General features: G+C 38.7%; 1 protein-coding gene across 4 annotated transcripts in view; it reads left to right on the top strand.

Moving 5' to 3' along the window:
• The window catches only part of LOC118805344 (protein shisa-6-like), a 158,361-nt gene that overhangs the window by 125,436 nt on the left and 18,005 nt on the right, over positions 1 to 14,920 (top strand). For 2 of the 4 annotated variants that reach the window (XM_036566077.1, XM_036566075.1), the window contains one exon: positions 14,603 to 14,755. In XM_036566077.1, the coding sequence (XP_036421970.1) occupies positions 14,603 to 14,755 (153 nt within the window). Of the gene's footprint in view, positions 1 to 9,489; positions 9,553 to 9,954; positions 9,980 to 12,979; positions 13,001 to 14,602; positions 14,756 to 14,920 lie in introns of all 4 variants that reach the window. The other 2 variants (XM_036566073.1, XM_036566076.1) reach the window with 2 other exon arrangements.

Here is a 14,920-nt window from a genome sequence, read left to right as displayed (position 1 = left end):
TGTTTAATAATGTTGTCCCTGAGAACTTTAAAAAGGTCCTTCACCTTCACCATGGTTGTCTATTGTTGCGTGAAATCTCCTCAACGAATGGTCTTTTATAATGACACCAGAAAACCTTGTATCTCCATTTTATCACTTTTTCACGTTACATCATGATGAATTGACTAATAAAATGTATTCAAAATTACAAGAAAAAAATCTCTTCATAATAACTTTTATTAGAAGTTAAGATTTTTTTTTTCCTTCTTTAAATTTGCCATTTTGGAGATACAAGGTTTGTTTTGGCAGTGATGATATATTTTTTAGCATCTGAACACTTTTTAACCGTTGCTTATGCTAATGAATACATACTTTTTGTTTATAGTCCAAAGACATCACCTTTGTAAATGTGAAGTGGGTAAATGCACTGGAAGTAATCAAATGACAGAAAAAAAAGGATCTGAAAAACTTGTTTCCCCTCACTGTATTTGTGTGTTCGTATGCTGGTGCGAGTGTGACTGAGGGGAATAAAGGCTGTTTCTGATCAAAGTTAAGCACTCTGTTTTAGAGAGGGTATGTGTGTGAGTGTATAATTGGTCCCCTGATCAAATCTGGATGATGGATCCTGTGCAGCAGCAGCGGTGAGTCTCCAACCCTGCTGGTGTTTTCAGTGTGTTAGCGTGCGGCAGCAGGGTGGGTGTAATTGGGCTGTGTTTGCCGTCGTCTCCAGACTAATCAGCTGTGTTTGTTTGTTCCGTTTTTCCTCTCTGACATGGGGAAAAGCTTTAACAAGCCCCTCTACCAACCCCAAACTCTCCACTTCAAACTGACCCCCCACTCTGACACATATCAGAAGAAAACTAAACTTCTCTCTGTTTTTCTGAGCTTTCAGAGCTTTCACTGCTCATGTGTCAGTAACTTGCTCTCTCTCTTTCTTTCTTTGTCCCTCTCTCAGAACTGCTTTAATACGGGTGTAAACCTCAGGCTTTACCCGTTTCAGCACTTGGTGATAGTTTAATGTTACTTCAATGTAATGTGATACAATTTCAATACTTGTACTGCTAAAAGAGTCATTATGATTTTAATATCTGGTGTTATTTCAGTATTACTGTGATATGACATGAATCAATATTAATCTTTGGTTAAATATCATGTGATACAACTTTATTCCATTATTACAGCAAAAGTTTGTGATGCAATTTGCATTACTTTCCAAAATTTCAATGTTACCACTAGCTGATATTTCACCATTACTACAATATGAAGCGAAACAAATTTAATGCATTACAGTTTTTCAGTGTCAAGGCCTTACCACATTGAACATGATTTATTCGGATGACAGTAAATTAATTTAAGCACATGTATAACTGACATAATCTGCACATCAAACATGATTTGTCCGCATAAATCAATCTTTGAGATGTAAACAGTGTTACTCAGAGTGGATTGGTGTGAAATGGTTCATTTTGGAGAAACATATTCACTTTGATTTACTCACAGAGGTGAATACAAATATATTTGAGAACTTTGGTGGTGACATGAACTCATTGACCCATGATGGATTGCTCTGCTGTTGCCATGGCAACAACCAAGCTGACAGAGCAGCTATGTTAGAGCAAACAGACCTTTTCTACAAATGTCAAAAATATCAGGATCTCCTAAAGCAGCTCAAACTGAGTTATAAACACCAGGTTAAATGTGGAACTCAGCATTTCAGCTTCTGAATGAAGTGATGAAGCTCCTGAAGCTACTTTCATGCTACCCAGTGTCTTCTTCTGTTCTGCTGGCAAAGAATTACAAAGAATTGAATCTTATTTGCACTTAAAAACATTCAGCTTGTTTGTTTTTGCTTCGTTTAGTGTGAAGCTGCATCTCCAAGATCAGCTCAGACTGAGATCCCAGCTGTGAGTGAAAACATTCACAAAGTTTAGCTGAATAAGGTGGAAAAACTCTCTGTTCTTTTATGGCCTTCCCACAGTGGAAGGCATATTGTGCAATGTCATACTTTGCTGCTTTATGAGGAGCTAAGGACCTTTATGATATAGTTGACATATATTCTGCCATTCTGCCTATATATATATATATATATATATATATATATATATATAGTAACGGGTTTTGCAATTTTTAATGTTATTATTGCTAGAACCTTATATAAGGGTGTGGAGTAACCCGGATTTATTTGAAGTCTACAGACCAGGGCGAGAGAGAGAAACGCTCACACCAAGGATGCTTCAGAAAAGGGAATTTATTGGTTAAATATCAAACTACTTTTGGACTACATTCAATGATAAACAATAGAAAATAAAACAAGAAAACAAAACAAAGTGATAGTAAGGAAAGTCACAAAGACAAAATAGCTTGAGTAAAGTGATTCATGGCTAAATGGTATGAGGCAGTGTGGTTTGGGAAGTCGCTTGGGAGAGCCTCTAAAGAATTAACTTAAGTATGGACGGGAATAACTATATGGCTGGATGTACCTATTAAAAGTTCTCTTATTAAATAAATTGGCGTCAGGGCCCTGACTGCAAATTGATGGACCCAGCTTACATTGGAGTCGGGGGCTGACTTCAACAGGGGAACTCACGCGGTGGTTTATCTCCTCGGTGGCCGTGGATGCTGCATCTCCGTGCGGGCACGTGCCTTTCCGTCAGTGATTGGGCAGAGGCGTCTCGTGGCCGTCTGAGGGTGGAGCTTGGGCAGCCTTTCGACGGTCGATCTGTTCACAGATCAGTGCGTGGCTCTGGGTGCGATGCTGGGTCTCCGTGGCGTCAGAACCGCTCCCACTCCACTGGCGAGGTTCAGGTTGCAATCAGGGTTCTGAGGCTGGTGATACTAATTTAACTAACTACCTCTCTTTGGCAGAATCGAAAGTTATGGATATATTCTCCCTGTCCAGACAAGAAATATCCACCTTCCTTCTCTGAGGGTGGTTTAAACTTAAGGTGTGTAGACGTTCTAATACTTCTGACCTGTCTTTCTGACCGGCACAAACTTAAAATTTAGCTGTCCTCTTGTTGAGAACGCAGGACTCTGAACTCCTGAAATTTGCGGTGCACTCTGGTTTTGCTCGGCTGGAGGCCCTACCCTTTGGAGGTGCTGATAGGTTCTTCTCACCTAAGGTTAACTAGCTACCCATTGTCTCTAACTCTGATTGGTTGTGCATAATTTTAGGAATGCCTTCTCCAGAATCACTGCCTCCTTTGTTTCAGCTAGTTTAAACAAAGAAAAAGAAACATTCCTATATCATCAAATTGATTTAACTTTCAAAATCAAGAAAGGAACAATTAGGATATTCAGGTATGTTTCTAAGAGAGAGTTTAACCCTTGTTACCTGATACACAACACATTTCAAAGAACACCTGTACTATTTGCCTATCATCTCTGAACATGACCCAATGCATGAAGAAATAAAATCAACAATAAAAGAAAAGGAACAAAGGAAGAAAACAAAAGAAAACCACATTCAGGATACATCTTGGTCAATGGTCTAAAGTCATAGCAATTAAATGGTTGGGTCTGTCTGTTATCAAAGTTATATGCTACATATTTCTAGCACTTAATAGTAGAAAAAGACACAGGTAATATTTAGGTAATACACAACAAGATTAATAAAAACAAGTAGTATTGCTTACAGATTATATAAATGTTGATAATCAAGCAGACAAAGCAAGATGTTTCTTGGGTTCCTTATAAGCACATGTCCTTACAGTGGTGATGTGGTAATTCTCATTTTCACCCCTTGGGGGTGCTGTGGGTCCATGCTTGAGATCCCCAGGGAATTTAGAAAGTTTAAATTTGCAGTCCAGATTGTCGTATCAGTTCCGTTCTTGGTATGTCTAGTTTAGTTAAAAAGAGTTCTAACGAATGGTTGCAGTTTGGAGTGGACATATACCTTAGAAATGTACTTTCTGTTACTTAAAGATAAAGTTGTCCACAGGACTTCGGAGGGCCATGTGGCCAATATTCCAGGGAGGTGTTCTGTTGCCCCCTGGGTCGAGGGAGAGGGGTGCTGGTTCTTGATTCAGCCATAAATCTGACTGAGTTTGGGGTTGGGAGTGTTAAGTCGACAGATTTGCACTTTCAACTTTAGACTCGCTGGAGCCAAAAGGCCCTTTTGGGTTGTTGATAAGTTAGGTAAACACTCAGCTTGGGGATAAAGTTTCAGCCACTGTTCGCTACGATATATATATATATATATATATATATATATATATATATATATATATATATATATATATATAGGTGTATAGTGGCTGTGTGTAACAAAATGACATGATACAATTTTCAGTAGTTGCTGCTATATCAACTTTCTTCGATTTAGATCCTCCCATACTATGTAACATATTGGGCAGCAAGATTTCTCCAATGTTTCCTGATTCTGGTGAGGGTTTTGGTATTATCCCATGTGGTGTTTAGTGCCTTCAGGTCTTGGATGAATGTTCATTCTGTGTTGTCCTTGTTGGCATTTAGTACCAGAGGTTACCGATCTCATTGCTGTTTTTGGGATCTGATGGTTCTTTGCATTGCCGATCCCAAGCCTGGATGAGAAAGGAATAGGATAGGGTTTCAGCTTAGCAACCTATCCCCCTAAAACCCATAACTGCTACAGAAACAGCAAGAATTTCAAATATCTCTGGGCTATATCAACATTACTACAATTTGATGTGATTCACTTTTCAATTTTTGCTGATATTTCTGTGTTACTACAACATGTCGTGATTTTATTTCAATACTTCGCAAAATTTCAAAGTCACTACAAAATGAAAAATGATGTGACACATTTTTGAAAATTGACATTATCTTAATGTTACTGCAATAGAATGTGATACTATTTTAATAGAGGGCTGAATTACAGTGTTACTATGAAGTGATTTGATTTTGATATTTCGTGATTTTTCAATGTTGCACTGTTTGATCACAGCAAGAAGGGCCTGGGTTCAATTCCCCAGTCAGGCAACCAGGGACCTTACTGTGTGGACTTTGCATGTTTTTCCTGTGTCTGCGTGGGTAAATTGGAAATGCTAAATTGCCCCTAGGTGTAAATGTATATGTCTGTGTGCCTGCCCTATGATGGACTGACGGCTTGTCCAGGGTGTTTCCTGCCTTCTGCTTAATGGGTGCTGAGATAGGCTCCAGCACTCCCCATGACTCAGGAGGATAAGCAGCTTATATAATATGCGTAAAAGTCTACAATCTGCACTTTTCACTGAAATTTTCTGTTTGTTTCAGTGAATTAAGTGAAAAATAAGAGGAAACTACAACACCTTCTGTAATCTCTAGTGATATCCATTATTTTTAAGGGTTAAATTCAATGTCATACCTCGTTTTCAGCCAGTGTTTCTAGATTACTGTTTAGGAAAATGGAAGAGAAGATATTTCTACTACACTTCATCCTCAAAAGCCTTGTAACCCAGGGTGGAGTTGCAGTAATAAACTCTATAAGCCCCTCAAGAAGCTCTTCCCCTCAACGTTCCCCTCCCGCTTCACCCGAAATTAAGAGTTCTGAAGTGTTTAGAGGCCAACCAGACTGCATCATTTATTTTGTCAGTGTGTTTAGCACTTTTATGAGACACTAAATTAGCTTATTAGCATGCAAATCAGAGATGTGTTATTAAATATTCATACAGCGGATCCTCAGAGTTTGAGTGCATCGTTGCATAAGGACACCTAAGGGTCAAAAAGTAAATTCAGGCTGAGTAGGGTGAGCTGACAGAGCAAAATCTGAGATCAACCGAAGAGCTTCCAGTATCTGTGCTTTTCTCATCAAAGTGAGTCATAGTCCGTTATTACATGACCATTTTCCAAAATCTTTGTTTAAGACTGCTACATGTAAATGATCTTTGTTCTGACTGGCTTTTTATCAGAGACTTAATTATTCAAAATTTTTCAGAGATATCTGGATTCCCCCTTAAACATGAACAGCTGACAAGAATAAAAAGACATACATGCTGCAGTTTAGGTAAAGATTTCAATTTAAAGTCTGACTGAATTTGGTAGCATTATTGCACAGACTATAATAGTGGAATGCTTGTTATGTATAGTGATTATCAGATATTATGCCAGGCATTTAAGATACTCCCCACTCATTATCATATAAGCCTTGAGGAAAATGGGAAATGTTGGATGAGGAAAGTAGTTTGTTCTCTAGTAGTGAGGAAGTCACCTTCATCAAAGCTGCTCATTCCTGCTTTAGGTCATTTAAAGATACTTGAAACTCTAACAAAGTGGTTAGAGATGTTCATCAAGGCTGGAGGAGGATCTAGAAATTATAAACACGCATTAGTCTATTTCATACATTTACTTTAACTGTTTATTGTGTTTCAGTGATCATACAAGGTGTGATCAAGTTAGCCTGTCAGTGCATAATAAAATAAAGGTAACATTTCATTTAATTTTATTCATAAACATGGCAACAGTAATTAAGTGGTAAAAAAAATGTATTGTGATAGACACACCACAATAAAATGCTGTGACATTAGTAAAGTCAGTGATGTCACAAACAGGTTCTGGAACTCTGGCATTCAGTGAAACTTCCAAAAGTCAGATTCTGGTCATTTGGCTGCTGACCACTGAAGGAAACTGCTGTCACAATGCTGCTCTGCTGCTTTCGTCCGCAAACTGATGAAGACAAGCTAAATGAACCTCGCCACCTTAAGAACACAAAACGCACTAAGTGGAAAAAGTTTATAAAGAAAGAGAAGAAAGGGAGGAGAAATGTGGAGGAGGAGGTTAGGAGTCTGATGAAGGAGAGGCAGATAAATGCTGAGAAGGAGGAGAAGGTGTTGATGGAGGAGGTGAGAGTGATGGAGGTGAAGGTAGAAGAGGAGCACAGTAGGATGGAGAAGCAGGAAGTTGGAAGTGGAGATAGTGGCTGTGAATGAGGAAGTGGGGGTGGAGCTGGAGGAGGAGGATCAAATCAGAGATGAGGAGATGGAAGAGAAAGCAGAGATGATGGAGGAGGATGGAGTAGTAATGGAGGCCAAAAAGAGGGAGAGGGAGGAGAACACGTCTCTGAAGGAGTGTGAGGTGGAGGAGAACATCCCAGCAGATCCTCTGAGTAAGTTCAACCAGAAAACATGAAGAAAGTATCAGGTATAATTAAGAATCAGTATTGGATATTATTTAAACCTTAAATATCTTTCCAGGTGGTCCAGTCAGAGAGGAAACCTGTGAAGATGCTGCAACTTTGTTCTTTACTTTTACTGTTTACTTCTTTCAGAACTGTTCTGCTACTGATTTGAATGAGAAGAATTGTATTTGCGTTACAGTAATATTGTAAGCACAGAGACTAGTTTCTATTGCATTCACTATGCCTCACTTTGGCTTTTAGTATTTAGCTCTTTGTGGGGACCAAATGTTTGCAAAATGATGAAAACATGGAAATGTTTGACATTGTGGGGACATTTGGTGGCTCTTCATAAGGAAAAAAGCTTCCTTTTAAGCTTTTACTGAAGAATTTCAATTAATATTTTACTAATTTGTGAACAAACATTTAATTATACATTTACACAATATCTTACTAAGCTAAGCTTGCTTACAAATGATCTGTTTCTATTTATTACTGCATTATTAAGTGGTTGTTAATAGTTAACTAATTGTTAAGAAGCAGACCTTCAAAGAGGACTGGAGTGGGATTTATTTTCAGACTAGGAGTTACACGGTGCAGAACAGCACACCCAAACTCTAACTGTATTTCTCCTGCAACACAGACACACAAACACACAGCATTGCTTTTGTGTAAAATAATGTTTTCTAAAATTTCATCTTCATTTCTTTTATCTCTTATATATTATTTACAAGTGACACTGAGATCACTGAGGGGGTAGCTGATAAAATGAAAGCTGGTGAAAGCATATTGACTGTCATGACATCATCATAATCATACTAGCCAAGTAAGCTAAAGTCAGTGTTTCGCACTGCCCACCTGCTCGGATACGTCCTCATCCTCCTTAAGTACTTTTTTCATTCTAGTCTTCATGGCACCACTTTTGTTTTTTTGCCACTGCTGTCCATTTTACATGATTCACATATAAAAAGTGCCTGTTGTGTCAGCCAGTACCAGATTCACACCGTCGCCGCATTGTTGTACACTAATCTCTCAAGGCTAATGTGAGCTTCTTTTTCAAATTGCCATTCCACCTCAAATAGTGCAGCTGTTAGTGTAGGACATCAGTTTGAACTAACTGAGTATATATTTCGTATTGTTAAAATGATCAGATAAGATAAAATATCAATGAATACTACTAACCTAGTCTATACTACTACTATCTCATCTATTGTTATCTGTTCCTATTTTTATTATCTGATCATGGTACCTACAACAAGCCAAATGTATAGCAATAAGTCATGTAGAGAAGTGTTTCTCAACCCACCCGCCCATCTGGGGCCCACCGGATGTTTCCACAGAGTTATGTGTTCTAGGATGGGACTAGGATGAGAAACACTGAAGTAGAGCACAGTGTGAAATGACACCTTTATTTCATGTTTAAAGTCAAAAGCAGATGTTTTATCTGTCTGGGATTGTGAGAGAGGGAACAGGCGAGTGATGGAGCACCATGATTACGGTGATAAGTGTGGCTCTTCTCCCTCAGCAAAGTCAGTAATGACTGGTGACTGCCAAGAGCAACGTGGGGGTGAAAATAAATGAGCTAGATTAGCCGGGTCACGTACCTGTAAGTGCTGACACATACTGAACTCTTAACCTGTTTCTGGAATTTTGCCTTGCGCGCATATTGAACTTCCTCTCCTCCTGTATAATCCCAGTACTGAGCTTTGCAACATTGCAAAATGATCATACTTGTAAGTGTGTAACAATTTCAATACAGTAATGAAATATAGAAAAAATAATGGTTGTTTGTGCAATATATTGAAATTTTTCAAGTTTTTGCATTTTGTATAAAGTTTTCTATGAGGCAGTTTAAGTTTTGTATTTTGTATAAGGTTTTATAAGAGGCAGTTCAGGGTTTTGTATTTTGTAGAAGGTTTAATATGGGGCAGTTCAGGGTTTGTATTTTGTTTAAGGTTTAATATGGGGCAGTTCAGGGTTTGTATTTTGTTTAAGGTTTAATATGCGACAGTTCAGGATTTGTGTTTTGTTTAAGTTTTAATATGAGGCAGTTCAGGGTTTGTGTTTTGTATAAGGCTTTATATGACGCAGTTCCGGATTTGTACTTTGCAGCTCAGGCTTTTGTATTTTGTAGGAGGTTTAATATGAGGCAGTTAAAGGTTTTAAATGAGACAGTCCTGTTTTTCGTAGTTTGTATTAGTATTTAAATGAATGATGTTTTGATCCAAACCTAATAACCTAGCAGTAATATACAATTATAATCCATCATTTTTATAGTCAATTTAGTCATTGCCATTTCCCTTATCACACAATAATAGATATATAATTTTCATGATAATGCAAAAGGACTTTGCTCTGACACTTGCATCTGTGTTGGAAAAGGGAAACTATTTGAATCTGACCCCCGCCTCTCTCTCTCTCTCTCTCTCTCTCTCCAATAGACAGCCATCAGCATGATTACACAAGCCATTTGGATCTGACAGGATCACACACACCTAAAATAGGTAAGAGCTTTCCCATGAAATCTTTATATTTTAAGTTCCCATATGTTGAAAATATGATTTTATCATACTGCTCACAAAATACATCTGTTATAGTGTGTATGAGTGTCAGCATTCGTTAAATAACATTATTCAAGTGAACAGTCCACACATACAATGGGACAATAATATGTATTATGTGTGAATAGATTCAAGTTAAAGTTATTCTCTATAAACATGTCTCAGATAAAATATTATTTCTGTGGTGTGCCACAAGGCTCTGTGTTTGGCCCACTTTTTTTTTTCTTTGCATACGTTGTCAGTATGTCAGATAATGAAAAAGAAGAAAAGACAAAATTGCTTGTAACTGATAATGAAGCAAAGATATAAATGGTGTATAACAAAGTTATAAATCTGGCTGTGCAGACAATAACTGAAATTAGTAATCATGGTACAATTATGGATTCTAATTTAACTTTTTAGCCACATATTTAATATTATATATATATATATATATATATATATATGTGTGTGTGTGTGTGTATATTGCTACACATTGCAGCACCAATAAAATATTAACACAGACCAGAAAACAAGATCAAATGAGACTAGTTTAACATCACTTCACTACCTGCCTGTTTCCTTTAGAACTGACTAAATTATTTTATTGCTATCACTATCTGTTCCAGCCAGCATTCATGTCATGTCCTTTTTCCTCTGTGTAAAGACAATGCATTGAAACTTAAACTCAAATTTAACAACTGCAATGAGATGTGGCTTTAATTAATATGTCAAGCTATTACAACCCTCTGAAATAATTACAAATGCCAGCAGGATCTCAAAACTGCACATTCAGTGCAAATTAATAGGAATTCACACTCACTGACTTTAATGACTTTGCTTTTGCAGAGAAAAGTACAGACTTCATGGCTTCACATACTGTTTATAGCTACACTATATGGCAAAAGTATGTGGACACCCCTCCTGATAACTGGGTTCAAGTGTTTCAGCCACACCCATTGCTAAAACGTGTATAAAATCAAGGACATAGCCATGCAATCTCCATAGACAAACACTAGCAGTAGAATGAGTCATACTGAAGAGCTCAGTGACTTTAAACAGGGCACTGCCATAGGACACTATTTTTGCTGCAAGTCAGGTAGTGACTTGCACACAAGCCTAAGATCACTATATCTATATATGCAACATATGCAATATGCAATGCCAAGCATCAGCTGGAGTGGCATAAAGCACACCACCACTGGACTCTGGAGCAGTGAAAACATGTTATCTGAATTGATGATTCACGCTACACTATCTGACAGTTTAATGGATTAATCTGGGTTTGGCGGATACCAGGAAAATACTACCTACTGGAATGCAAAGTGCCAACAGTAAAGTTTGGTGGAGGAGGGATAATGGTCTGGGGCTGTTTTTCAGGGGTTGGACTTGGCCCCTTAGTTCCAGTGAAAGTATGTTAATGCATCAGCATACAAAAAAACATTGTTGACAGTTATATATTTTTATAAATATATACTTCGGGGCAGAAAATTCCATATAAATGCCTATGGTTTAGGAATGAGCTGTCCAATAAGGTGTCCACATACCCTTGGCTATACAGTATACATGATATACTTATTCACTTTTATAGGTAACAGTATGGCATACAGTGTCAGAAAGCACCTAAGCAAGTTAATAACACTTTACTGTAGGGTGCTGTTCATAAGCCTTCACGACACCTACATGCAGTTTGCTTGATGCTAATCTGTGGGGTCAAATTTTTCATTGCTTTTTAGCTACATTAGCCCACAGCTTCAGTGCCAAACTAAATATGTAAAGTTCACCAAACATTTCTTAGATGACTGACCACATTTAGGGTGAGGGGAAAAATGTGTGCATTTGATTTTTTTTATCAAACTATAGATTGAAGGTTACAGAAAGTCCAGATATTCCAATACATTCAGGGACAGTGTGGCAGGAAATTAGCAGTCGAAATGCTAAATAAACAGAACTCGTGGAGGGCAGATAAAAAGGAAACAAAAACAGTATGCTAATCGAATCTCTACAGTTCACTTGAGCTACTGAAAAAGCCACAATTACTTCAATTTTGCTGTTATTTCAATGACCCCTGAATGTGATTTGGTGGAAAAGCCTTTTGCAGACTGCCATTATAGATGAGTCACATCTCTGGCTGTAGTCCTACGCAAAGTGTGCACACAAAAATACAGACACACACTCCATGTGGTTCTGTAAGACATTGAATGTTACTACATCTAACCCAACTCTAACCTTAGCCTCAGCAACCAAAATATCAGCCTTGGCCTCTTTTACTTCTTCTAATAAAAGCTGCAATTTTAGGGTAAAAGCATTTTTCCTCCTAGATAGCAGACAAATATCCCCACATTCACAAAATGTTAATGTTTGTATTAAACTAGAGACATAAACAGATAAATGCTCTAATAAATGCCCTGATTTCAGTCTTGTAAGGGTATTAAAATGTTATATGCTGTGTTCTGTAAAACATAATAATTCAAATGTCAGGACTATTGCTAGGCCAGTTTTAAGGGGACTTTTAGGGGAATAGATGGAGATATCAGAGCACTAAGACCTGGGGAGGCTGTAATCCAGTGCTACCTTGGCTGCTGTGCAAGGCAAAGGCAGCCACTGTCACCACTCCCTGTACAGCTCACAATACACAACTAATAGAGAATGTGTTAGACCAAGGATTAGTTAAATAACTTTATTCGTGTGAACAGACTACACATGCAAGGGTACATTATTAAGACTATATGTAGTGCTAGTAGAAACTAAATTGGTTCTATCCAAATCTAACTGGTAAATAACATTTTGTTAGTCTGTGTAAACATGTCTCAGATAAACATAATATTCCCTGTGGTGTGCCACAAGGCTCTGTTCTTGGCCCACTTTTCTTTGTAAATGTTGCCTCTAGGTCACATTATAAAGAGGCATGGAGTCAGGTTTCATAATTAGATGACATCATTACTCTAGATAAGCTGCTAACTTGTCTGCCCATCGTTAACTTGATGAATAGCATTTTTTAAACTTAATGAAGGCAAGGCAAAAATTCTGTTTCAAAAATACTCAGTTGTGACAGAATTTTGGTTAAAAGCATACTAAAGAGAATATTAGGCCTTATTCAAAATACATCAGTAGAGCTAGCTATTAAGGTTTCAGGAGCCATATTACTCAGTGCCAAATTGACCAAATTGCAATATTTTTGGCTAATTTTACACCTACTATTAGAACTAATCTAGAAATACATGAAGAATAGATCCTTTTTGTTTCTACTTGGGGTGTATGCCCCTGACCTTCCAATAAAACGTACCCCCCTATTCATACATCTCTAGTGACACCCCCGTTGTAAACTAAACTAAACTAAAAACAACAGCTGTTGATACTGACATTGTCTTCTCTCACTTGGGTTTGTTAGGCCACAGAATAGAGTACTATGGTAAGTAGCTACACAGTGATGCGTGCTCGCTGTACTGTGTGTGCAGCTCTCTCTCTCTCGCTCGCTCTCTCTCTCTGCAGCTCCTTTGGAAGTCAGTGGTTGTACCGTAACTGTAGTGTGCAGCTTCACACTGGGGTCGAGGCTTTATGCTTAGACTGAATGCACCAGACTTCTATTCAGTGGAGTTCACTCTTGCATGAACTCTTTCACTATTTCTTTCTCTCTCTTCCCCTTCCTTTGTCTCTCTCTTATCTCCCTCTTTTTATCCTCTTTCTTCCTTTCTCTCCATGTCCTCTGCCTTCCTTTTTCTCCCTCACTCTGTCTTCTCCCTCCTTTTCTCTCTTTGTCTCTCCCTTAATGTCTCAAACCTCGCTCAGTGTCTCTCTCCATCTCTCCTCTATTACCTTTTACTCTCATGGTCCCTTTCCTCTCTCTGTCTCTCTGTTTGTCTTTCATTCTTTTTCTTCCTGATTCCATGTCCTTTTTCTCTCATGCTTTCTTCCTCTATCTTTCATATCACTTTCTCTCTTTCTCCTCACTCATCTCTCTGTCTCTCTCCTATTCTCTCTCCTATTCTCTCTCTCTCTCTCTCTCTCTCCTTTCTTTCTCTTTCTGTTTTTTATTCTTTCTTTTTCCACCTCTTTTTCTATCTGTCTTCTTTTGTTTATCCTTTTTTCTGTTTCTCACTGTACCTTTCTCTGTCTTTCACATTCTCTTCTTTCTCCTCTCTCTTTTGTTCTTTCTCTCTCCTCTCTCTTTTGTTCTCTCTCTCTCTCTCTCTCTCTCTCTCCCTTCCTCTGTCTTTCTTTGTCTGCCTCTTTCCACTTTCTCTCTCCATGTCCTCCCTCTCTTTTCTCTGGCTCTTCTCTCTCTATTTCTGGTTCTTTGTCTCTCTTTCCTTTCCTCCCTCACTCCATCTTCCCCTCTCTCTCTTTTTCTCTTTAATGCTCCTCCACTCTCTTTCTTGTTCTCCCTCACTCCACCTTCTTTCTCATTTCTTTTTCTCTTTCTCCTTCTCTGTGTCCCTCTGTCACTTTTCATTCTCTCTTCTCTCTTCCTTCTCTTTCTTTTTTATGTTCTTCCTCTCCCTTTATGTTCCTCTGTCTTGCTGCCCCACACTCTATCTCATTCTTTCTCTCTCTCTCTCTCTCTCTCTCTCTCTCTCACACACACACACACACACACTCTCTCTCTCTCTCTGAGTGCTTTGCTCTGTACTGTATTGTGGTGTATGTGTTAGTGCTTTGTGGTGCACTTGTCACCCAGTTCACTTCTATATATATCGTTGCAACCAGAGCGCCGGCCTCGACGGATCACACATTTGGCACCTATACACACCACACACACCCACACACACTGTGGGGTCAGCCCACATCTGGCCACTTCCTTCTGCTGCTGCTTCTAACAATAACTCACACACACACACACACACACACACACACACACACACACACACACACAGACAGAAACATGGTCAATCATGTCCTAAGACTCTTTCCACCTTTTCTGCCAGAATATCTGAAGGGGATTGTAAGCTTCTCTCTCTCTCTCTCTCTCTCTCTCTCTCTCTCTCTCTCTCTCTCTCTCTCTCCCTCCCTCTAGAAAAGCCTCGAATGAACAACATCCTGACCTCGCAGACGGAACCGTACGACCTGTCATTCTCTCGCTCCTTCCAGAACCTCACACACCTCCCGCCTTCCTACGAGATGGCCGTTAAAGCTGACCTAAGTAAATACTCTTCTCTCACCAGCTTAAGTAGGTGCTTCTGCATTCCATTCGTCCTCCCTGTCCCTGTCGTCCATCCCTGCCTGGCCGAGTATGATATGGCTTGAGGTTCCACTCTCAACCTTCCTCCTTTACTCATGCTCAAAATGGACACCACAGAAAATGAAGAATGATAAACAATATTGACATTAAGCA

Source organism: Colossoma macropomum, unplaced genomic scaffold (genome assembly GCF_904425465.1).
Source record: "Colossoma macropomum unplaced genomic scaffold, Colossoma_macropomum, whole genome shotgun sequence".
Taxonomy (NCBI): domain Eukaryota; kingdom Metazoa; phylum Chordata; class Actinopteri; order Characiformes; family Serrasalmidae; genus Colossoma; species Colossoma macropomum.
The sequence above is the reverse complement of the archived record's forward strand: the minus strand, read 5'-3'. Positions and strand labels throughout refer to the sequence as shown.